Source organism: Chenopodium quinoa, unplaced genomic scaffold (assembly GCF_001683475.1).
Source record: "Chenopodium quinoa cultivar QQ74 unplaced genomic scaffold, ASM168347v1, whole genome shotgun sequence".
Classification (NCBI taxonomy): domain Eukaryota; kingdom Viridiplantae; phylum Streptophyta; class Magnoliopsida; order Caryophyllales; family Amaranthaceae; genus Chenopodium; species Chenopodium quinoa.
Window position 1 is genome coordinate 178,588 of NW_018744348.1, and position 23,387 is coordinate 201,974.

General features: G+C 35.5%; 5 protein-coding genes across 5 annotated transcripts; 1 reads left to right on the top strand and 4 right to left on the bottom strand.

The window, feature by feature from the left end:
- Window positions 1-299: 299 nt before the first annotated feature.
- On the top strand, window positions 300-5,352 carry LOC110696276 (gamma-glutamylcyclotransferase 2-1-like). The gene is made up of 9 exons (XM_021873558.1): window positions 300-574; window positions 2,804-2,922; window positions 3,006-3,082; window positions 3,372-3,428; window positions 3,539-3,595; window positions 3,679-3,719; window positions 3,827-3,898; window positions 4,041-4,120; window positions 4,938-5,352. Exons 2-9 carry the CDS (start codon window positions 2,814-2,816, stop codon window positions 5,111-5,113), a joined length of 669 nt encoding a protein of 222 aa, XP_021729250.1. The 5' UTR covers window positions 300-574; window positions 2,804-2,813; the 3' UTR covers window positions 5,114-5,352.
- A 6,018-nt stretch (window positions 5,353-11,370) lies between these two features.
- On the bottom strand, window positions 11,371-13,616 carry LOC110696322. Its single transcript, XM_021873616.1, has 3 exons — window positions 13,496-13,616; window positions 13,338-13,416; window positions 11,371-13,266 (listed from the first exon to the last, which is right to left on the bottom strand). Exons 1-3 carry the CDS (start codon window positions 13,608-13,610, stop codon window positions 13,092-13,094), a joined length of 369 nt encoding a protein of 122 aa, XP_021729308.1. The 5' UTR covers window positions 13,611-13,616; the 3' UTR covers window positions 11,371-13,091.
- Window positions 13,617-13,703: 87 nt separating this feature from the next.
- LOC110696337 lies at window positions 13,704-14,678 on the bottom strand. Its single transcript, XM_021873629.1, has 3 exons — window positions 14,545-14,678; window positions 13,932-14,199; window positions 13,704-13,816 (listed from the first exon to the last, which is right to left on the bottom strand). Exons 2-3 carry the CDS (start codon window positions 14,188-14,190, stop codon window positions 13,704-13,706), a joined length of 372 nt encoding a protein of 123 aa, XP_021729321.1. The 5' UTR covers window positions 14,191-14,199; window positions 14,545-14,678.
- Window positions 14,627-21,407, bottom strand: LOC110696338. The gene is made up of 6 exons (XM_021873630.1): window positions 20,535-21,407; window positions 18,162-20,483; window positions 17,928-17,948; window positions 17,326-17,501; window positions 16,899-17,055; window positions 14,627-14,677 (listed from the first exon to the last, which is right to left on the bottom strand). Exons 1-6 carry the CDS (start codon window positions 21,405-21,407, stop codon window positions 14,627-14,629), a joined length of 3,600 nt encoding a protein of 1,199 aa, XP_021729322.1.
- Window positions 21,408-21,595: 188 nt separating this feature from the next.
- Window positions 21,596-23,261, bottom strand: LOC110696323. Its single transcript, XM_021873617.1, has 2 exons — window positions 23,020-23,261; window positions 21,596-22,930 (listed from the first exon to the last, which is right to left on the bottom strand). The coding sequence occupies exons 1-2, from the start codon at window positions 23,211-23,213 to the stop codon at window positions 22,774-22,776; spliced, it is 351 nt and encodes a 116-aa protein (XP_021729309.1). The 5' UTR covers window positions 23,214-23,261; the 3' UTR covers window positions 21,596-22,773.
- Between the last annotated feature and the right edge of the window lie 126 nt (window positions 23,262-23,387).

Sequence of the window (23,387 nt, forward strand, 5' to 3'; positions counted from 1 at the left end):
AAATCAAAATCGATAATTTTCCCATTTACCCCCATAACTACACCCATGCCATGACTATTTCTTTATTTATTCCTAATTTCCTATAGACAAACTACATTAAAATTATATAATCAAACCTTATATTATACATAAATAAATACTGGTATATTCGATTTATTCAATATTAATTAACTAATTAAGTAACGTAATTTGACATATTAGACCTGCCTTACCAAATACGTGTGCACGTGGCACAAACAATTAAAACCTCCTTTATTTATTTTTTTTTGTATGTTTTCTAGTAATATAAATACTTGACCACCTCTGCAATATTTCCTCCCTCACAAAAAAACACCATTGCAGCGTAGAGAGAGAAAGAGGGTGAAAATCACCATTTTTAGAGAGAGAAACTTCAAGGGAAACCTATTTATTCGCTGAAATACGAACAAATTAGGGTTTTCCGTTTCTCTCACTCACAAATCCACTCTCTTTCTTTCTCTCTCTTCATCTCTTAATCTGTTGCCCTAATTTACCGCTGATCAGATTTCAACTTTGTTCGAATTTGATCGCATTGTGTTTCTCTGCTCATTTTCAGGTAATTTTTTTGAATTAATTTGAAATTTCGATCCTTTTTGTTTTTGATTTACATCTTATTTCCTTTTTCGATTGCTTTGATTTAGGCATTTAGCTAGGTTTCTTCAGAAATTGGTTTTGTTAGTGTGATTATGATCGAATATTTGTAGTTTTGTAATTGCACCAACTATTGTTTAGTGTTATGATCATCATCGTGTTCAATAGATACCAAATCACGTCGATCAGTGTTATTAATGTTTTCGCTATTAGCGACGAAATCTCACTCAAACAACCGTTATAAACTTATAATACCGGTGATTTGGTGGTGGTTAAAGGTATTGTATTGTGTGTGCTTGTAAGTTTTGAACCTTGGATTTCATGTGTATACTATATGTTATTAGTTTTGGATTTTCTGGAATTTTCCCCTTTTCTTTGTACTATTGTCTTATTATTAATATTGCTCCGTATAATTTAATGCTAGACAAACGGTGTTGGGAGGTGAAATTTGTAATTAGGTAAATTGTTTTTCTATTTGGAGTCACGTGACAAGCTGTTGCTGGTTTTTAATTTTACATTAATTAAAGAATTTTGTGTGGATATGCTAGTTGCAATTCTTGCAAAACCAAATTTATGTGAGTTGTTGTGGGGTTGATAGTTTTAGGGATAAGATTGCTTAGGTTGTGTTTGACTCAGATTTACTCCACCTTTTGTGCGAAGTTCATGTGCACCAACTTCATAATTAGACGTTTCTATCAAAAAGTAAATTTTCACATTTTTGTTTGGTGAAATTTACTAGTGTAAACGCTAGTGGTTTCAAATTTAAGGAATGTGATAGTGAAGTAGTACTTCCTCGACGCGTTTGATTTAGGCATATATATTAAGGAAAGGAGAGAAAGTGAGAGAGGATGAAAAAGTAAGTGGGGTACCTTGTAAAGGTAAAAAATTTACACCAAAAGGAAACGTGTCAACTAAAAAAAACTTCCAAAAAGGGGAATTCGTGTCTTTTTGGAATTCATGTCAACTAAAAAGAAACAGGGGTTGTATATTATAAGAGTTTCACTCTTTGGTTTGGTGAAATTGATGAGTGTAAATGTTTGTGGGTTCAAATGTAGCAAATGTGATGGTAAAGTGTGGACTATTATGAAGTTGTGATCGATTATTGTATGAGAAAAATTCATATGGTTTACTCAAATAGTATGAGTATCCTAGGGCCAATTGGTAGGAGATGTGTGGAGAATTGTTCACCAAAATATAATGACAGAATATGGTCTTAAAAGTATTGGTTCATGGCTATTTATAAGTGCTAGATATTTGTTTAGATAGTGTAATTAGATTGTTGTAAGGTAATATGATGACATTCTACATATTGAGATAAAGGGTTTACAATCTTTAGATTAGATATAGATTGTTTTGTTTCAATGAATAGATTAGAGTTGTAGTCATTGTAAAACTTTGTGATACTGAAAAGTCTACTTGTCTTCCCAATTATGGAGGCAAATTTTGTACAACTCTAATTGTGAACAATTAATTCAACGTGTGTGTTTGCACCTATGAAAAATTATTAAGAAGTTGAAAGGATAGAGTAAAAATTTCTTTTTAGTATAAGAAAAACATGGGGATTTTATTTTTGTTTTGAGCATATTCTATTATTTTGAGGATGATACATGGAAAGATTCCTCTCTTTTTGTCCTTTTTAAGGACTGTTATAAATCAAAAATGGGGTAACCACTCTTTAGTCTTTAATGTAGAAATTTTCATTTGAGTGTATGACAGATTTATAGACATAAGGAATGTATCTTCATTTGAGTGTATGACAGAATTATAGGCATAAGGAATGTATCAAGTTAACAACTTAACAAGCCATAGAATTTGACATGTTATAGAATATTGATACAGTTCTTGCAAATACTATTAAAAATGGTCACCAAGCATGTGGAAAATGAGATGTCCAATGGGCCACATTAGTGGTCCACTTGACTCTTGAAAACTGTGTTGGTCATATTGAACTATTCTTGTTGACACGCAAGGCTGGCCATTTTGACACCTTTATACAACTGTTTGCTTATAAAATGTTTTCAATTTTTCTTTTTTTAAAAGTTGGATTTGAAATTGTTTGCAATTCCTCTATCCTTCATTGCACCTTCTCTTTGCCACCCTTCCCTGTTAACCTCAAAAGGAATTGAAATTTAATATCCCACAATCATTTTGATTGACTTCTGTTTGTTATTAAGTTACATTTACCTTTTGTCAGATTATCAGCCATGGTGTTCTGGATTTTTGGCTATGGTTCATTGGTGTGGAACCCAGGTTTTCAATACGATGAGAAAGTGATTGGTTATGTAAAGGACTACAAGCGGGTATTTGATCTTGGTAAGTTATCTGTTGCACTCTAGTATTTTTGAGGTATAGACTATGATTCTGATTTTGCTTACATGGTTGCTAATATCTTGCAGCATGCATTGATCACCGGGGTACACCTGAACACCCAGCCAGAACTTGTACATTGGAATACAGTGAAGGAACTTTATGTGTAAGTGATAGCCGAAATTATCATCTTAATCAATTTTAATGTTTCTATATTCTCTAGGGCGCTATTAGTATGTATCTAGGACATTGTCTAAAATTTTGCTGCCCGTCTCAACTGCTGTAATGAGTCAAAATACTTGCTTTCGTCTGAATCATTGAACCACTATGTTCCTTTTGATGTAGTCAAGTTTTGGGTCCATAGCTGTATTAAACTGTAGTGTGAAATGTAGTGCTATTTTATTTGTATTTTGATGTGCAGCATCATTGATTTTAAATTTTATTCTGTGTTCCAGTGGGGGGCTGCTTATTGTGTAAGAGGTGGTCCTGAAATAGAAGCTGCTGCAATGCAGGTACTGTTTCCTCCTTATGGCTACAATATCTCTGTAGCTTAATGATTTCTTTTATCAATTTTGATTATGATATATTTTTGTCCTGATCAATGTGCTGTTGCTATATGCAGTATTTGGAGCGTAGGGAGTGTGAATATGATCACAAGATAACTGTGGATTTTTACAAGGTAAGAGAATGTTTTGGTGGATTTCTTCTATAATCTACATACATTTGTGGATTTATTCTGATGTGGAATTTTTCGGAGTTCAGGAAGGAGAGGATCTCGAGCCTCTAGTTACTGGGGTGATTGTGTAAGTTGCTTATTTATTCAAGTGAATTGAGCATGTCTTCTTGAATCCATACTGCAGAGTAATTATTTTGTATTTTTGAATCCTCATTCTTTTCTTATGCAATGCAGTTTCATGTCCACTCCTGATCCAATATTTAATAAATACTATCTGGGGCCAGCTCCACTGGATAAGATGGCTTGGTAAGGAACTTTTAGTTTTTCTTTATTTCCCATTTACAATACAGTATCTATTTTTGGGTACTTTGGACTTGGAATGATGATGAAGAGGTTAATGTGGTTCACCAATTTAGCGTGTGCTGATCAGCTTGTTTTTATAATATAGGCAAATTGCAACTGCTATTGGGCCATGTGGTAACAACAGAGAGTATCTTTTCTTGCTTGAAAAGGCCATGCGTGAGATTGGTAAGCTCCTTGAGTCTTTTTTGTCTAACTGCTATTTACAATAGGATACTGATTACTTTAGTTGGTTTGGAAATATTTTTCATTTGATTGAATAACTGATGTCTATAAAAGAAAGGGATGACCGGACAAACTTTGGAATTGATATATGTCAACCAACATTTGTAAGAGCAAAATAATGGAGTGGGGTAATTTCTTGTCCAAGGAAAATGGTTTTTTTTTGCAAGTAATGCAGCTTCTGCTGAAGTGAAGTTTTTGCTGCAATGGAATTACCTTTTAGGAGATTTTTGATTCATTCCACACTTTGGTGATAGATGAAGAGTACTTGTATGAAATACCAACCCTAATCCTTGAAGAATTTGACTACCAATACTGTTAGTTAAGTCTACTTAAAGTCACCTGGGAAAACAGTAGTAAGATCTTGCATTTAGAGTGATAATATGTGCATATATGAATACTTTTCTTACACATGCGATTTTATAGTAGACACATGTTTGCATGTCAAACTGCATACAGCATACTTCGGACTCCTTCTCCGACGTCTGCTTATTAGTTTACAGACAGATGGGTGGGTGAATAACATGTGTGACTAAACTTACTTTCGTTCTCTTCATATTGTTTGTTTTTGAAGGAGTTGGACACCATTTTATTCCTTCCTCACATGCAATTCTTATTCTTTTTGTCTGAGATGTCCTGTCCATTTCGTATGTTTGGATGTTGCCAATTGTTTTGTCATGAACCGTAGCTTTCTTATCCATGTAAATATGTAATATGCTCTTTTACTCCAATGTCTAATATTAACTTTTGATTTCCTGGACAGATCATGAGGATGACTATGTAATTGAGCTAGCCAACGAGGTGAGGAAGGTACTTGACATTGTAAAAGGAGCAACCAAAGATACAAAACTCATTGCAGCACCACACGTCACTGTCAAGGATCATATACCATCCCTTCAACTTCTTCCACGCCAAGAAGCTGTAGCAATGGACTCATAATAACGGAAATAAATTGATTGTAGGAACTAAAAGGTGCTCTTAGTCTTCTTCTCTTACTATAGGCAAAGAGTTACTTGAAATCAAACCCTAACATGGAAGAGAGATATATTAGCGGCTCTGTTGTCAGTCTGTTAGAAGTGTTAGTCTTTTGCTTTGACCACAATGAGGCGATTATGTACTACTGTTAGACAATCGACATGGAAGTAATGTTTACCCAGAATTTGGGCTTATGAATTTTACTTGAGTTTAATACAATCATAGTTTAGTAATATTGCTAACATTCTTTTATCTTCAGAGAAAATTGTGCTAACTTCCAAGTGAGTAAATTTTTATCTTATGATTTCAAAGAGCATCCTTGGATTCTTGATTGCCTTTGAAGCTAACTTGTTGAGGGATTTAAATATTTTAATTTAGTTTTTATTCTACTAGTCGTTGGAGCACGCGCGTTGCGCGTGCCCCCCGACGGTAAGCTAAGCAAGGCTCGTTGAATTGTTGTTGGGGCTATTTACGAGTTTATGTGTAGGTTGTAAAACTAAGAGCATCTTGTAATATACAGTTTAATTATGAACTATGTATTTAGTCTTTTTATTTATTTATTTATTTTTTTCCGAGGTAAATATTGTGTCAATGAAATGTGGTCTTTTTTTGACAAAGCAACGACTTAAAATATAAAAGCCAAAAATTGGGCTACAGAATTGTGCACCCTTGATTTCTTGTCGAAGTCCAATTAGGCAAATGATTTACGATAACACCAGACAATGGTAGTTGATACATATCGTATATATAAGAAAATTTATGAAATGGTGTGACTATGTTCTATATTTGGACTACTTTAAAGTTTAAGTGGTACAATAGGTAAAGTTCTAAACATCTGTATTTGGAAAGTCATTGGGTGTTTATTTTTCCAAGAGTTTGTCATAATTGCTATATGCATTTCTGAGTGGTCATTGTGTTCTTGAGCATTGTATTGTTCTGTTATTATTCTCTTACCTCTATTGTGGCTTGCATTCTCTGTTCTCTATTTTTTATTTATTCAAAGCTGAATTTTGTGTGAGGTTGAGTTTTTTATTTTCCGCTTGAAACAATGGTGAGTACCGACAGCACAGCTACCTCTGGGAAATCATTCACACCATCAATCTGGCGGTCAAATAAAACGAAAACACTGGCAGAAAATATCGCAAGCTTTCGGCTCTACGCTAAAAATGTGACAGACCAGATGAACAAACATCTGGAATTATTACAAAAAGAGTCGTTTAAGGATGAGACGACCAAAGAAAAGGGTAATAAAAGGAAAAGAGAAGCTGAGGTTGATGGTTGTGGAGAATGGCCAGTTATTGTAATTGAATCAGACAGCGGTAGAGGGGAAAATCACACTAATAAAAAAGGAAGTGAGGCAGAGAAGGAAATAGGGAATAATGAAAAAAAGGAAGAGTCTGAGGAAGATGAAGAGACGATGAAGATAGGGAAAGTGGTACGAATTCTGATTCTGAAACTGAAACTGAAGAAGAACGTACTGTTAAGGCAAATGGGTCATTTGATTCGATGAGTGAGGACAATAATGATGATGCTGCTGCTGCTGCTGCTGCTGATGATGATGACAGTGGATCAGACTCTAGCACAGGCAATTATCATGAAGCTGATCAAGAAACAAGTGAAGATTCGTCATGGCTATAATAAGTGTATTATGTTTGTAATTAAAGAGGTTTTTTGGGGTTTAGGTGTAGGAATGCTAGTGCGAGTCACTGGTCTGCTTGACCATTAAAAATTCAGCTTAAGTAGATCTGTAGAAGTATTGGAATTAAGGTTAGGGCTTAGTAATTGGTTTTTATTGGAATATCTATTGTAATTAGTAAAGGAAGTTAGGGTGTAAGTACTATGAAATCGAATTTTATTTTATGAAAAATGGATGGTTCTTATTATATATTTTGTGCTCTTGAACATATTAGATGGAAATTGTTAATGTATACATGGCCAAAAAAGCTCAGAGTACAAATACAGTAGCACTGTAATAGTTTATATTTCACATAAAAGGTAGTTGGAAAAAAAATATGGCGAGGGACTTTTTTGTAGACATCTAAAGCAATGGACAACATCAGTGTTTGTAAAAATATCGACATAAAAAGACATGTTTTGATCCTGGTACAAATGGAATTGATAAGAAAGTGCACTTTAAGAGATGTATGGTATACTTCTCAGTAATTGGAATCACCTCCATGCTTCTGGGACCATAGGGTAGGGTTTTTCTCCTTGAATGGTAATCTATCTGCTAGTGTAGATACAGGTAATATTGCTCTATTATAAAGTATAATCTGTTTGACTTTTGAGTTTATTTTAGAACACTGAGGTTATAATGGTTATAGATAGATATTCAAAATCTATTGTTGTTCTTTTTTCATATCTATAGCTTACAAGAACGTGTAAATTGCACGTGTGTTTATTTGCTTTTGCTAGGCTAGTACACCAGGTTACATATAAAGAGAATCTATCACAGGAAAAGATATCCTGCAGCATGGTAATTATTAAGGCTAGGGTGTTCACAGTGATATAGAATCTGAAATTTGGCAGAGCCTTAGTGTATCTGATGCTTATAGAGACTCACATGGCTACAGTTGCTGTGAATCCTGTGGCTATTTTTACTAAGCTTTGCTGGTGTGTCTGAATATAAAAGGCGCTGAGATTTGTTGTAAGAGATAGTATTACTGAATGATAATGGTATGCTTACTAAGCTTAGTAGAGAAAGATATCTATTCTACTATTCCAATCTTAAAGTTTTTCTTATATATGTATTTGGTATGTTGTTTTTACGCAGGCAGCCAATAATGCAATAATGAAATGGGTTATAAGCATTGATCAAGAACATCAGAAATCTGTAGTATGGAATGTTGTTTACGGTAAAATGCTTTTCAGTCACCTATGTTTAATTGATTACTAATTGGTTTACTGCTTGTGTATTTGTCTTCAGGAAATTCCTGGTCGATATTTTCAACGTATGCAGCCAAGTACTGTTGTTCTAATCCGCCACAAACTTAAACAATGGTGTGCCGAGTTGCATATTGCTCGACAAGGAAATGTAATAATTGGTTGTTCCCTGAGGAACGGCGTAAATCTCTTCTATGAGGCTGAGCATATTATTAGTGGTGTAGGTGGATTAGTAATTTATCGTCAAGGATTTCCTCTCCTATTCGAGTTTCAGCTAGCACCACATTAATGGTCTTAGATCATTTGGTTATTTATTTACGAAACATTTCTAGCTTTTTATGGAGAAGGTTAACCTATATGGTGCTTTTAGTGGACGTACGTTAGAAGCGCAAAATGCATTGAGCCAGCTTAAATTCGATGATATATTGTTAAAAAGGCCTAGCATAGCCATGCTTGTATTGTAAGACTAATTTAATTATTGTGCAAAAGTAAGGTTCATGTGTTTCAAACTTAGTGTCTATTGTTGTTTTATCGTAATCTTTCTTATACCATATATTTTTCAATTTGTGAATTGATATAGGATATCATGTAATGTTATATTGTAATTTTAATGGTTTTTCTAGATTCTGATAATACATTTTGTTGTTATCTATTCGAATTAATTAAATATGAGGCGAAAGTTATTAGTTTATATTTGCTTGTTATTCGCGTTGTCAGTTAAAAGAATATCTAACCATCTTTTGTCATGTCACTGTAAAGCCTATTTAGTAGACTATATAGTGAGGGAATCCACTTTTGGAAGAGTGATAAAAGATTGGATATGGATGTAATCAGTATTGCTGCCTTTTAAAATTATAAGTGTATGAAAATACAAATAAGTGATATTAATATTCTGTACCTAACAGCTGCTTGATATTCAACCATCAGTATATTCATTATTTTTACAGAAGACAAGAAGTCTTTAGAAACACATAGATATAGAATCTTATTTCTCAATTACTTTCTCAGGGTAAATTATGATATTAATGACCTTTTATTTTCTCAGTAATATATGTAACAGTACAGCAGTTTAGGTTCAGATTTTCTGTCTATATATAGAAGCATTTTCTATCAGTTGGCAAGTACATGGGAATTTTGTGACTGTTACAGAAATTATTGTGTAGGTGCTGTAGAGAATAAGTGTCTTGCTGAAAAAATCCATGGCAGATTTTCCAGTTGTGTTTACAGTTCGGTATGAGTATGACAAAGAGCAACATGATAAGCTGGTATGAAATTATTTAAACTGTCTTTGTTAGTGTTTGATGTCCATCTATTGTAGGATTTGCTTAGTTTTAGGTTTTGCCTACATTTCTGCCTTTTTCTGTTGTGCATGTCGCATATATTTTGGTTAGCTGTTATGTGTGGTTAGTACTTTGTATTGTGTTCATAATAAGTGAATATTGTCATATGTGCAGCATATCCCTGATGGTTTTGGAGATGTGTTAGATGATGGCTTTTTAAATATTCAGTTATTCATAGATGGCTGTCAAGAATCTTGGTATGTTACTTTAGTTCATGAAGAATGTGGTAGAGGTTGGAGTACATATCTTGATGCAGGATGGGCTGATTTTGTGGAAGATAATGGGATAGAAGTAGGTGATATCCTAATTTTCACTTATTTAGGGGATAGTTCATTCACAATCCGAATTCAAACTGCTAAGAAAGGAAAGAAGATACAAAAGGAAAAACATTCTGAGGGCTCAAGCAGTTCTTATAAAAAACGTGGACGGCGACCAACTGTTCAAGGATCTTCAGCTAAAATGATTGAGACCTATGCTTGGCTCACTGAACTTGCTGCTAGCTGCCATGAAGAGTATTTCTTTTTCATATTTTCAGCTGCGTATATTCAGCAAGGAGTTATAGTATGTTTTTCTTTTAATCTATGGTAGTTTGCAGAACACGCATTTCTTGTTTGTATTCTTGCTAATATTATTTTGTGTGGTGTGGTTTTTGGTAGAATGTTCCGCTGCATTTTGCTAGGCAACATTTTCAGGATTTCCCTGATACTACAGATATCACTTTGCAGAACTTTGATAGAGAGTTTACTGCTCAGTTGAAGATTACAAAGGCTGGGAGTACGATTATTCAGTGCTTAATAAAGAATTGTGTAAAGAAATTTACTGATCACTACAATGTCCAAGTAGATGAAGGGGCGTTGATAAAATTTAGACAAGGAAATTCCATAGTCTTTGATTTCGACTTAGTGTTGGTGTAATAGGCTGACTAATCTGCCTTCTTAGAATGCTATGTTATCAAGACTGTGTGTTTTTTCTTTGCTTTTATTGTGTTAAGAGATTAATAAGGGTAGTAGATTTGTTTTAGAATGAATTATTTCCTTATGTAATGTAATGGTATTAGACAAAGGTTAGCTTCTCTTTTTAGAAAGCACTTCCTTCACTTTGTTTTTGCTATCCTTTGATATTTTAATTTGAAATTAACCATGAATATCTAACTTGCCTGCAGCTATTTTGTATCTTAGTCTAGATATGTTTACCCAGTTAGTCTTTTAACAGTCCAGTAACTTTTCTATTGTATATTCGGAAAATTATCAGCGGGAAAAGTACACGAAAAGCAAACAAGACAGTTTAAAAAATTTAACTATCATGGATATTTTACATACCTGGGTTGTGAAAGCCATGGTGGCGCCTGTCAATGCATAGATATTTTATTAACATTTCTGTAGAGGCCTGAGTATAGTGCAGCTCGAAAGCACCTAAAATGGAAATGTGAACTGCACGGCTGTGAAAAAATGAAATCGTTCAGGACTCAAAATTAGGAACTTCTAACATTTGCAGAAGCATATTAAAACTCTAATGTGACATGTGACCTAGGTTATTAATCACTCTGTCCATAATTAGTTTCTAGGCAGTGAGATTGATAGGTAAAATGAATTAGTGCAACAAGAATAGCTAGAGAATTACCAGTGTTCATGCCTTGATGAAAAGCATGAGAATGTAGGTGAGCGTAGCAAGCCATGGCTGTTTTCCTGCTTTGATTTGTGCTGTAAAATGAGGGCCAGCATGCTACAAAAGGAAACCAAAAGTGTTGAAAGAAAAGGATTTCAAACAACTCTCAAAAAAGGCATGATTGTTAAACATATATGAAGTAAAATGTAGTCTGCGATTACTGGAAACTGAACATGCATGAATGAATATGAAATTAGGATAAGTGGAAAAATCGTAAAAGTGTCAAAGAATGCATCTAAGTTAGCCGGTGCAGCACTCATTTGAGCCTGCTAAGTTAAAAGGCTACAGATGAAATGGTACGTAAAGCTTAATAGAAATAGTTTCCAATAACCAAGTTATATTATAGATAAGCATCCTGATTTAAGGATACAAGTTAATACATCATACTTATTTTGCTAGTACTATGTACATAATAGAAGGCTTTCTAAGACATAACTGCAGATTAGGTGCTACTACAAAGCTTAGTGCTGTATATACAGCTGATGTTTATAGAGAACACACGATGTGCAAAATGTTCTTTCTAAACATCCAAAAGATACCTGACCTTAACCCTAGCAATGTACCATACTATAGTACTTGATTCATTCTAATACTTTAAAAGCAAAAGGAGGCAAATACTTATACTTCTTAAACTGGCTTCACATGCAAGCTGGTAGGGAGACTTCAAGGTGATTCCTGGTTGTTACTTGTCTTTTTCTGCATTCTCTTTGAAAAGGGCTGTTTGGAGTTTCTTCCTTGGACCCTGGTCTTCATCATCCGACTCCTGCGCATCATTAGCTTCCATTGGCTCTTTGTTCTTAGCTTTGCTACGAGTGCGACCAAGAGTGGCCCATGTAGGAAGGTCTGTCACTGGTGTTGGTGCTTCAGAAATTGTGATGCCCGTAGTTGCTGGCTGGAATGAGACATCAAAGCAATCTCTCTCAAATGCTTGGGAAGCTAGTTTGAACTCATGAAACTGGGCTATTTCAGCAAGAACCTCATCAGGTTTTTTCCGTGTTCTCTTCACTGTAATCAGTATCACCTTCTAAGTTAGGAACAGCGGGTACTTTACCATGGTCCTTAGATGTGGCAGCTGGTGCAACATCAGTTCCGATCATTTGTGGTGCTGGCAGTCCCTTACCAGCTGTAGAAGGGAACTGATGTCTGTTCAGATTAGAAGATGATGAACCTGGCACATTGTTGCTCGTTGGTGCACCTTCGACATCGACAGATTTCAGTGTCCATAATAGAACATTATTCCTTGCTAACTCTAGAGTCGGAGTTACTTGAATGAAAAAAGGCTCCACTGATAGCCTGTCTTGTACAGCTTTAAAAGCCTCCCAATTTCCCCATAATGTTCATGACCATGCATAAATAATCAGTATATAGCATGTGAAGAAGGCAAAATTATTTACCCTTTTTTTTTTTGGAGAATAAAAGACTAAGTAACAGAAAGTATTGTAATCAAACAGTCCTTCCTTCCCTTTTTTTTTTTTTTTTGGAATTTATAATAATCGGTACATGCATATCATGATGAACAATTATACTCACAAAAGCATATACAAAGCTGGAAAAATTTTAAAAACTGCACAACGTTAAAGATCATAACAGTGATGGGATTCCTTACATTGATTTTCATATCCCAAATTTCAGCTGCTGTCTTTTGGAAAAGTTTCTCTGTATCATCGCTAAAAGTTGTAAATGACATTGTACCAGTGTCATCAACAGCTTCGAAATTGAAAGTAACTCTATAACAGTACACATGCCAGGTGAACAAAGTGTTAGTTTATGTATAATAATTATAGAGGTTTTTAAAAAACTAAACTGTGGGCTAAAAGTATACTTATGGGCAGCAGTAGTGTCTGCCTTCCTGCAAGAAATGCAAGGGAAGCGAGTCCCAAGTGCAAGGTGTGACCGCTTTCCACAGCCAAGACACCCTATGTATGCATTCACTCTCTGTAAGTCAGCCTCTGGAATTGTGACTTTGATCCAAGCAACTTCATCTGGTGTTGCATTAGCTGCCTGCATCAATGTTGTTAACAAGGTATTACTAAATAGGCAAATATATAGCTGTCCTAAATGCTATGTATTATAAGTTTTTTTTTCCCATGTATAATAAGTTCAGTGAATTGAGGACCTTTTTTACTTCTCAGCTCAGCTATTGTCACAACTTTCTTTTCAGTGCTTGGGTATCTGACATTCAGAATCCTTTCTTGCCTATCTTGCAATACATGCTGATATAAGTTAACCCTGAAACAAAATAGGAAGCCTTAGTTAACCTGTTTTTATTTGCTGATAGAATGATTTTATATAACATTTACCATTCTCGAAGCAGATCTGTTCGTGCTCCTTTGGGATTTAGAATGATTTTGGTGGACATGGTTGTATTCAGAGTGAATCCTGTAGCCAAATAGAAGAAAGGTTATTCTTTAATGTTCAGCGAAAGTTAGAAGATGTAAATTATACCAAGCAATCTGACCTCGTGTGTGTCGGGTCTTGAGGGCAGTAAAACCAACAACATTAAATTTCTCAGCCCAATTATTTAGAGCATCACAAGGTTTCCCAGTGAGATCATTCCATGCTGAAATAGTCATAGCATGATCTTGGCTGGTACATAAATAAATAATAAGTGTAAGTAGTCTGGCTCAGTTGTTAGCTAAATGATACAATGCGCAACTTTTGAAGAACTATATATACCTTGTATCTGTAATAGAAATCTCCCGAACTGGACTATCCCTACCACGTGTATTGGGGATTAGTCTCGGTGTTGCTTCAACAAATAGGATAACAGCAACTATATCTGGTTTAGGAAAAAAGTTACAAGTGAGCATAATAAAGTGCATGCATGTAATGACATTTTCAAAGATGCAAGTACAACTGTAGATATTTCTAAAACGATAGTTAATAAGCACTACCAAATCTTCCATTTGGATCAGGTGATCGTGGAATACTTGACAGTGGCTGATACTTTAGTTCAATCGGTCCACTTTCTGGATTTAACCGTTGAATGATGGTTTGCTGTCCAACAGTCATTTGGTATGGAAGTTCTTGTCCATTAAATTTGTACTGCTCATCAACAGCTGTTATAGGAGCCTTGGATATTTCGTACTGACCAGATGGCTTCAGAACATCTTCATATGCTTTAATCTGATCACCAAAAAGAGCACAGCGCATCTTGTTTTTCTGAAAAACATACATATCATACTCATTAAGGAGAAGAACACTTAACAGAAAAGACTACTCTATGTAGGGAATTGAGGCATGTTTAAGTAAGTAACCTAATTCTAACTCTGAACAGACCTACACATAAATATTCTAGAGCTATTTTCTTATTCATAATTTGTATACTCTTTCTGTTGTATAATGATTCTTTTATAGCTCATAAATTAGGTCTAGGAGACTATATTTGCAACAAGTAATATCGAACACTGCAATCAGAAAACAAATCTTATATATATTTCTATAATTTAAGTTTACAACAAGCATATACCTTTTCATCCTCTAAAATGATTGTTTGGAAGACCATACCAGGTTTCTTAGGAGAAGGTTGAGCTCTTCCCTTTTCAGCGACAGTGACTTTAACTTTGTAGTCCTTGCTTTGAGCAGTTAGTTAATCTAGGTAAACAGGTTCAAGCTTCATTCTTGGTGGTGTATTCATGATCTGTAATTCATGGAATGCAAAATAGTCAGCAAAAGAACTATAGTAAGGAATATTTTCGATTTGCATGTAAATCTAACAGGTATAGTTGTTATACTTTACAGGTTGTAAGAATGAGGCAGCATAAAAGTGCATGTATGATGATAAGTGTAGGTTACATGAATATGATATACAATCTGTTGCCATTCTTCCAATAGTTAGTTTTTTAAACAGAATATCTATAAACAAATTCTAAGCATGAAGAATGGAAAAAAAAAATTGAACAAACAGAATAGTTTCAAGAATAAAGCAAATTGAGATATTGCATGGGCAATAGTTACTGTAATAGAGATAACTTAATAAACATATAGCAGCATATACAAATGCAAACAAACTCAGTGGCAGTCCTAGACTATACTAAAAGGAGCAAAATAATTACGAGGTATAGATTTCTCAAAATGGAATTCTGACCAATTTTTTTTTCAAAAAGTAGCTAAGAATGTGAGTGATAGTTACATCAAGTAATGTAAAAGCTACTTTAAAACTTGCATGAAAGAAGAAGAATATACCACAATTAAGGATGCAAAGTAAGAGAATAAAGTTGATGCTCCAAAAGTCCCCAACCTTTCTAGTATTTATAGTCAAAGCTGAAAGAGAATTGATCTAGGTATTTTGTTGCAACAGTAACCGTATGCAAACAGTAATTAGCCTTCTTTTTTTTTACTTGATTACAGCTTGCAAGCACCTAAGGGTAGTTTAATATGTTTTCCTTAAAGCATAAGCAAAAATATCCTAATTATTATGGCTATTATATTATGCAGCATATTTAAATAAAAAAAAGACTTTCTTTTATGTGGCTAAAGCAAAAAGCAAGTACATCTCTTATTATAAAAGTATTTTTCTTACCATGAATAGTTACTTTGACTTGTAATTGCTAGTTGTGATCTCCAAGGTGAAATGCTTCTACATTCTTCTCTACTATTAACAAATCTGTCATACCAAAAGTATAACGGTAATTATATTCAATGGGCTACATTAACAAAGCCCACCTATAAACTATGCAATACATAACCCAAATAATAACCTCAACAAAATATCAAAAGTCACTATTAGTAACACATGAAATGCCACATGGTTTATAGTACATATTTGTCGAAATACTCGTTAGTGAGTATTGATCAGCAAAAACATTTTTAACATAGACTCGATGTACAGTAAATATACCAACTAAACAAGTAAACGCCATAGTAAAATAAAATGCGAGTGACTTCTATATCAAGCATGCATAGCAAAGCATAATATATTGTATAGGATACACTTTCAGCAGAAGATAAATGCTATTGCTTGTTGAGTCTTTTGCTTCCTGTATGGTAAATACAAATACTCAAAGCTTGGGGTACAGCCTCTGCATAGGTAAAGGGAGAACAACCTATCTGTTAATGACAAAATGCTCCAATTAGACATCATTTACTGTCCATTTGCAAGAACAAGCACACTAAACAACCTAATATCACTGACTCTTGTCATTGAAAGGTAGTGAGCATCCGACGAAAGGCTAACCACAATTCGTGACTAACAAGCGCACCTAATCCAGATTAATAAATCAGGTAATGCTAAACCATGAGAAAAGAGCCTAAGTCATTCTGATACATCATTGTACTATCATGGAATTTTGTGAAGTTTAGTTATGAGGACCAAATAATATCTTCTCATGACAGCTTATCCAGAAGATATTACTAAGTCTGACGTAACAAAGTAGAAGTCAAAGGCTGATGGTATTTCAGCATCAGAAAAATTTGTAAATCATAGTTATATTGTACCTCACAGAGCTGGGCATAGTGTTTATATATGTCGGTATTTTCATTAACATGATCAAGCAAAGTTCTACCACACCAGCAATTGTTTTCGTCCATAGATGACATCTCAAGATACCTAAGCAAAGAGGAAGGTAAAAAAAGTTAGGTGCAAAGGTCATACTTTTTAAATCTGTATCAAAGCAGTATTGCTTTTATCTAAGGCCATATCATGCTATCCAGATTAATAAGGGTATGCAGCCAATAATGTTCAGAGTTCATGAATAATTTAGCGAGCATGTGCATGTCAAACATCAAAAATACATATGTGGATTTGACAGTCAACTAATAATATTTATTTGTCAATCTTATTTCAAAAATCGAATTGGTCTAGAAGCAAACAAAAACATTACGAACCTTTGGAAGACACTCTTTTAATCGCACTCAACTACTCGAGAGAGCATATTTTTATCACAAATACCATTAGACACGGTGTCATTTTCTGAGACATCATTTATGTTTGTTCCTGAAGCCTCCTTTGAAGTAGATTCATTTTGTCTATCTTTCTTTAAACTGGAATCCCAGTTTGGGTATTTGAGTTGTATCTTTCTGCACAAAAGGTATAAATTAAGTCTGGGAATCAGACATGCATGCGATTGACAGAGCAGCTAATGCATTAATTTCATAAGATCAACTTTTGTTCAATTGAACGTGCACCATCATCCGAGAATTCAGAAAGAGCGGGGAAGCTTTAATTCCAAAAGAGCTATCTTCTCTAGCAGAAGGAAGAGCTTAACATCTTTAGCAATTTGTTTTCTCACAATGAAAAAAAGAAAATGTAGAAAGCTTACATTGCATCAAGTGCCACTCCAGCAAAACCTCACATCTTTTATCAAACTGCATGTCCTGACAGTGAACTTATGAAAAGAGGTCAGTTTGATCATTGAAAAGTGTTCTCTATAAGCAGGCATAGGTTCCAAAGAAATCTTTTCTCCTAAGGGAATGACATCAGTTGGAGAATTGTTCCGGCTGCCAAAAAGCATAACAAGATTATACTGGATAAAGGCATTTCTCAATAATAAAAATGCAGTACAACAGATAATGCAAAATAATAGAAAATATTTATAGCCCAAACAAAAGCAAGCATACACAAGTTCAGCCAATTCAAGAGAAGGTAAAGTGATAAAAAGGAATAAATAAGAAAAGAAAATAAAGGAGGAATCAATTCCTTGATCAGAAGAATCATGAACACTTAATCCAGTGTATCAAAACTAAGGCCTAGTATGTACAAGTATAAATATAATTGAAAGCACGAAATGCCTGATTATAAGACAGAAGGATATTTTTATAAGCTACAATGCAGGAAGGCCATCTACAAACCCCGCATCACATATTTCTTAGGACAGAAACATAATCAGGAAAAAAGAGATGCACTGCTGTACTAAATTAGTACATCAATTAAAGCGCATTCACATGCTTACAATGTCCAGTGTAAAGCCAGCCTACATTCACACCAAAACATATATTAGTAACATTAAATCCTGCTCTGACATGTAATATATATATATATATATATATATATATATATATATATATATATATATATATATATATATATATATATTCTCACTGTATTAAAAAACAATCACCATCAGCAACTCTGGTATACCTGTGTTTGGTAACAGGAGTTCAATGTAACGGTCAGTCTACATTACATCATTCTGAACAATGCCTGCAAGCTGTAGAAGTTTATGAGACACTACATTCTTAACTGCATTAACAGAACATTGGTTAGCAGCAGTTACAGTGAAAACGCAAACATCGTTTGATTTTTTTGCTCGTGAAAGGGCAACATAAAGCTGCCCATGGGAAAAACATGGGCGTGGTAAATAAATGGATACTTGGCTAAGAGTCTGTCCTCGAGATTTGTTAATTGTCATTGCAAAGCTAAGTTTTATAGGAAATTGTTTTCGTTCAAACATGAACGGATACTTGACAGACTTAGAAGGCCTTAAATTAATCCTATGGATAAAAACTTCCTCTCCTTTGTAATGGCCAACTGCTATAGTGCACTGAATGACATTCGGAAAAAACTTCCTACAAATTAACCTTGTACCGTTGCAAAGACCTGAAGATGGAAGCAAATTCCTTAGCAGTATCACTGGGCAGTTTTCCTTCAGCACAAGCTCATGAGGACTCATTCCACCCAGGCACAACTTGTTAATAAATTCCGTAGGATATATACTGCATGTATCATTAACAACAACATCAAAACTCTTATAAGTCACAGCAAAACCAGGAAATTTCTCGATCATGAATGCGTTTATACTATCCACATCATCATTCATGGGTGTCAGAATCGCCTTTCTTGTGAAAACCTCACTGTCAAAGCAGCCACGGCCAATTTCTGGAAATGTTGTTTCTGTAACAGTGGCAACTAAGTCTGTAAAGTCATCTGTGCATTGTACAATATGTTCCGGTAGCTCGACAAAAGCGTTTTCTATTTGCTGCAGTTCGCCATTTCCCAAACCAAGCAGAAAAGAAGCGTATCCTGGGTCTTCCCGTGCCCTGATATTTTCTGTCAACCTAAATTTCATAAATCTAGGCCACAGATAAGAAGTGACAATACTTGCCTCTACTGCTTCATTCATTGTTTTACGTGGGACCACTGGCAACACTTGTCGGAAATCTCCTCCCAAAACAACTACTTTCCCTCCAAACACTACCTTATTTCCACAAATATCTTGCAATAAAAGATCTAAGGATTCAACATTTTGTTTTTTAGCCATAGAAGCCTCATCCCATATTATTAGAGCGGTTTCCTTTAACAATGCAGCCAAACTCCCCTGTTTTGGAACATCGCATGCCAGTGAACCCTCATCATCAATCGGGATTTTAAACCGCGAATGAGCAGTTCTCCCTGAAGGAATGTTAGCTGCAGCTATTCCCGATGTAGCTGTAGGCAAAACAATCTTGTTCATTTGTCGAATTTCTGCATAGAGAGCATTGTAGAGAAACGTTTTTCCCGTACCTCCTGGAACATAAATAAAGAAAGCACCGGCTTTTTGCTGCAGGACATGTTCCATAATACATTCAAAAGCAGCATTCTGTGCAGAGTTTAACTGTGAACGACAACCTAAGCACTCTTGCGGGATTGGCGCATCTAGAGCATCTATAATATCCTTTGTACGCCTAAACTCATCACTAACCTGTGATACTAATTCCTCTAGACCAAAACAGGCAAGGGATTTTCCCATGGCTTCCAGATGTTGTTCAACTGCTCGAACAGTAAGTTGCTGTATTCTCACAAGCTGATTTGGAAACCTGTGAGAGTAATCCTCAGCAAGAAAAGGATAATAAGTATTCCATAAAGTAGCAGGATCTCTTGGTTGGCAGAACATTAACACTGTTGCAAACAGGCGACGCAAAGCAGCAGGCATATGAGTTTCACATGCTTCAGCCATAGTCGAATTAGCTGTGTCATCATCTTCTATAAGGCCTCGTTTTAGAGCAGCTTCCTGAAAGGTTGAATACAGACAGCCATCAACAGTACGCAAATCTTCAAAAGACGTAGGACTTCTTACATTCAACAATAGTAATCTAAGAAAGAACCGTTCCCCTTCTGCAGGGAACACAAATGCCAAGCGGCCAACTGAAATCCTATTTTGCACTCTTTTTTTCCATTTCTTATCACCCTGATGCCATGTATAATGCTCGCAGAATTCATCATATAAATATCCTAAGCCATGTTCAGTAGCAGCGTTCATTGCAAAAAATTCAGTTAGTTGAGTTCTTGAATGTTTGCCATCCAAAACAACAGACAGTAGCCTTTCATGTGGATGCAGATGAACAGTCTGCATGTATGGCAAATGGACCTGTAAAGGCAAAACAGAAGAGTACATTTCGAATAGGTCAAAGCTGAATATTCTCCATGCAGCTTCACAAGGAGATACCCATCTACCCGATTGATATCGGTGAATTTCATCTACAGTTTCGCTATCAGAAGCAACAACATTATAGGAAATCTTATCATGGCCCTTATAGACATACTTATACAGTTACTTTACTGCCTTAATGGTCGAACACACCTCAACATTCAAGTGGCAATCAAATAGCATCGACAGATAAGGGTTATAGGGAATGACCCACTGATTGTCTAATTGTGCATTTCTTATGGTGACCTGCTCCCTAGTGTCTCTCCTGCGGTAGATAGGATATCCATCCTTATTATTTGTTGTTTCATTACAAAATTTCTTAGGGTATTTGTTCTTACAACTGCGTTTTACACCAGCTTTCTTCATACATGGACAATCTGGATTCAGCACACCACAAGGACCATGCATCATATGCGCCAACACAATTCTTCTTAGGGTGCCATTACTTTGAGCAGGTATTTCAGAACAAACAAATCGATCATAGTCAGAAGGGCACTTGAGTTTATATGCAGGTTTCAGAATAATAAGAAAATGAGCATGGGGCAACCCTCTCTTCTGGAACTCGACCACATACACCATTGCAGCAACTTCCCCGAAAATCTTATTCTCCATGATTTCTTTTTTCAATGCTAACAATTTTGCTCTAAAAATCCTAGCAACCAAATCAGGTCTGTCTTGTGCCGTCTCACCAGCAGCTAGCTCGGCTTTTATTTCAGGCCAATTAGCATTACAAGTGATTGTTACGAAAAGATCTGGCTTCCCAAATCTTTGTACCAAAGCCATAGCATTTAAATACCGCTTCTTCATATCCCGAGGACCACCAATATAAGTAGGAGGAAGTATAACTCTACGGCCAACATTTTGGCCAAGAGTCTCCCCTAAATCCAGTGAATCAAGAATACCTTTATATAGATCAACTCTTATGGTGTCTTGATTATTTCGGAAATAATCAAGCCTTGTATTTTCAATCTTCACATACATATCCACTATGTATTGCTGAAAACACCTACCCGCTCGCAACAACATATTATTAGGCCTGATTTGTAATCTGTAGGCATAATACTCTCTTGCATAAATGAATTTGTCAGCTTTAGTGTTCTTTCTTTTTGCACCTGCAATTAAGATACGAAAGACAATATTTAAAGGGGATAACAGTAAAAGAGCACCTAATATTAAGCACGAAGAATAAGTTTTAGAATCTGTACGGGTTTCTTCTTGTTCCAATAAATCTGTTGCAGTATGAACAGCACAAGACATTATAGGATCTGGAACAAAATCTGTCGTGCTCCGAGACGGGTGAGAATTTTTTTTAAGCCCTTGAGTCCACCCACATTCACCGCGAGGAAACAACAAAGGATACTGAAGCGGATCATAGCAGCCATAATTATGATAGATTCGGTGAGATTCATCAGAGCGTCCACTGACTAATATATGAGGACCTAGACTTTGGCTAGATGAAGCACTTTCCGGCCAGATAGCAGCAACTTCATCAACAGCAGGAGCATTATAAACACGCTGATCAAGAACCGAGGCTTGATTTAAAATAATTCTTGTATCTGCATGAATGACCTTGTCCCTTAAATTTCGGAAGAACACATCATAGGGATTTTGTTCGGATACCTGCATCAGAATGCTAATTATGTCTTCTCTAATTTCAGGGAAACAGCCAACCCTACTTTCTGATTCATGTTGACCATCATAGAAATATAACTGGAGATACTTTGGATTGTCATCGTCAGGCAATAAATCTGGGACAAAATGATACATTTGCCCTTGCAACTTGAAAAGATAAATCCCTTTGTATGTGTTTGCATAATAATGACCCCCAAGTGAACTAAATGCGAACAAGTTGTTGTACAGCCTAGCATACTTTCTAAAATGCACAACACCTTCATCCTTCGAAGTAAATAAATAAACAAGTTCAGGGGGATATTCAGTAGCAGCAATCGTGATATCTCCATTCCCACAGCAATAATGCAAGGATTCAAACATAAATTTTTTTGCACCGCATTTGCCACACGAAAAGGGCATAGACAGTTTGAAAGGCTCCGCCGGCAACCGCCGATCCGTAGCATTACCAAGAATATCTAATACTACACAAAAAACACAAAAAAAAAAAAAACACAAAAAAAAAAACAACAACAACAAAAACCAAAACCCTATAAGATGCTAAACCATAATAGGACATTCTTAAAACTGACAGAATCAGTTACCTTGTACAGTAGATGTGGGTTTGTGTTTCTTAGAAAGGACACCTATTCCTGCTTCTTGAATACTGCACGAAATACATATTCTATTATGGTATCTTTACCACAAGGACCGAATAAGCACCCTTAGGAATGCAACAATCTGAAGGTATAGCCAGTAAGAGGGAAAAAGGAAAAATCGTTCATCAATACAACAAAGATAAACACAATAGCGGCTGGACAACGAAAACAGTGTACCTATTGAAATCTGGCATAGCCATTTCCTGTATACACTTCTCCCTCTTTGATGTACGGCGCCGTGGAGGCTGTGCAGGAGCAAACTGATCTGCCGATGAGCACGTGCTACATTTAAAGGTAAACTCTTTAACAAGCTATTTCCAAATGCAAGAGCCACTCATCTTAACTAACCAAACTCTAATAGATATATATACCTAGCAAATGCTGACTGTGATGTCCTCTGTGCAGCCTTATTTAGTCTAGTGCATCTTTTTTTAGATAGCTGAGGTATGCCATAACGGTAATCTAGCAAACAAGAAAGTAAAGCAGCAAAAAGAACAGACAGTTCAGAATCCAGTTGTATGAAACAAATTCTAGCACAAACTTCTCTAGCAAAGACAATACCCATTGTCACAGTTCTAGAAGAGGATATCAAAGCTGGAGGGTTCCGCAACACCTTCCGTAGACAAGGCCTGTAATAGTTTTCATATCAGAAACCAGACAGGGAAAAAATGATAAAGAAAGGCATCTCCCTGAACGATTACAAGAAAAGAAGTAAACAACGCAACGTGCAAAGACACAA

Excerpts from the sequence above, each read along its gene's own strand:
- LOC110696276 (XM_021873558.1), top strand. The coding sequence starts at position 2,814 with ATGGTGTTCTGGATTTTTGGCTATGGTTCATTGGTGTGGAACCCAGGT. Across the intron at positions 3,083-3,371 it reads ACAGTGAAGGAACTTTATGT|TGGGGGGCTGCTTATTGTGT; the intron begins GTAAGTGATAGC and ends TCTGTGTTCCAG. Across the intron at positions 4,121-4,937 it reads AAAGGCCATGCGTGAGATTG|ATCATGAGGATGACTATGTA; the intron begins GTAAGCTCCTTG and ends TTTCCTGGACAG.
- LOC110696322 (XM_021873616.1), bottom strand. The coding sequence starts at position 13,610 with ATGACTATTTCAGCATGGAATGATCTCACTGGGAAACCTTGTGATGCT. Across the intron at positions 13,417-13,495 it reads CAAGACCCGACACACACGAG|GATTCACTCTGAATACAACC; the intron begins GTCAGATTGCTT and ends ATTTGGCTACAG. Across the intron at positions 13,267-13,337 it reads ACAGATCTGCTTCGAGAATG|GGTTAACTTATATCAGCATG; the intron begins GTAAATGTTATA and ends ATTTTGTTTCAG.
- LOC110696337 (XM_021873629.1), bottom strand. The coding sequence starts at position 14,190 with ATGCGCTGTGCTCTTTTTGGTGATCAGATTAAAGCATATGAAGATGTT. Across the intron at positions 13,817-13,931 it reads TGATCCAAATGGAAGATTTG|ATATAGTTGCTGTTATCCTA; the intron begins GTAGTGCTTATT and ends TTCCTAAACCAG.
- LOC110696338 (XM_021873630.1), bottom strand. The coding sequence starts at position 21,407 with ATGTTGTTGCGAGCGGGTAGGTGTTTTCAGCAATACATAGTGGATATG. Across the intron at positions 20,484-20,534 it reads ATTGCCACTTGAATGTTGAG|GGCCATGATAAGATTTCCTA; the intron begins GTGTGTTCGACC and ends TATGTCTATAAG. Across the intron at positions 17,949-18,161 it reads CAGGCATTGTTCAGAATGAT|GCTGGCTTTACACTGGACAT; the intron begins GTAATGTAGACT and ends GTGTGAATGTAG.
- LOC110696323 (XM_021873617.1), bottom strand. The coding sequence starts at position 23,213 with ATGGGTATTGTCTTTGCTAGAGAAGTTTGTGCTAGAATTTGTTTCATA. Across the intron at positions 22,931-23,019 it reads TCACAGTCAGCATTTGCTAG|CACGTGCTCATCGGCAGATC; the intron begins GTATATATATCT and ends CTTTAAATGTAG.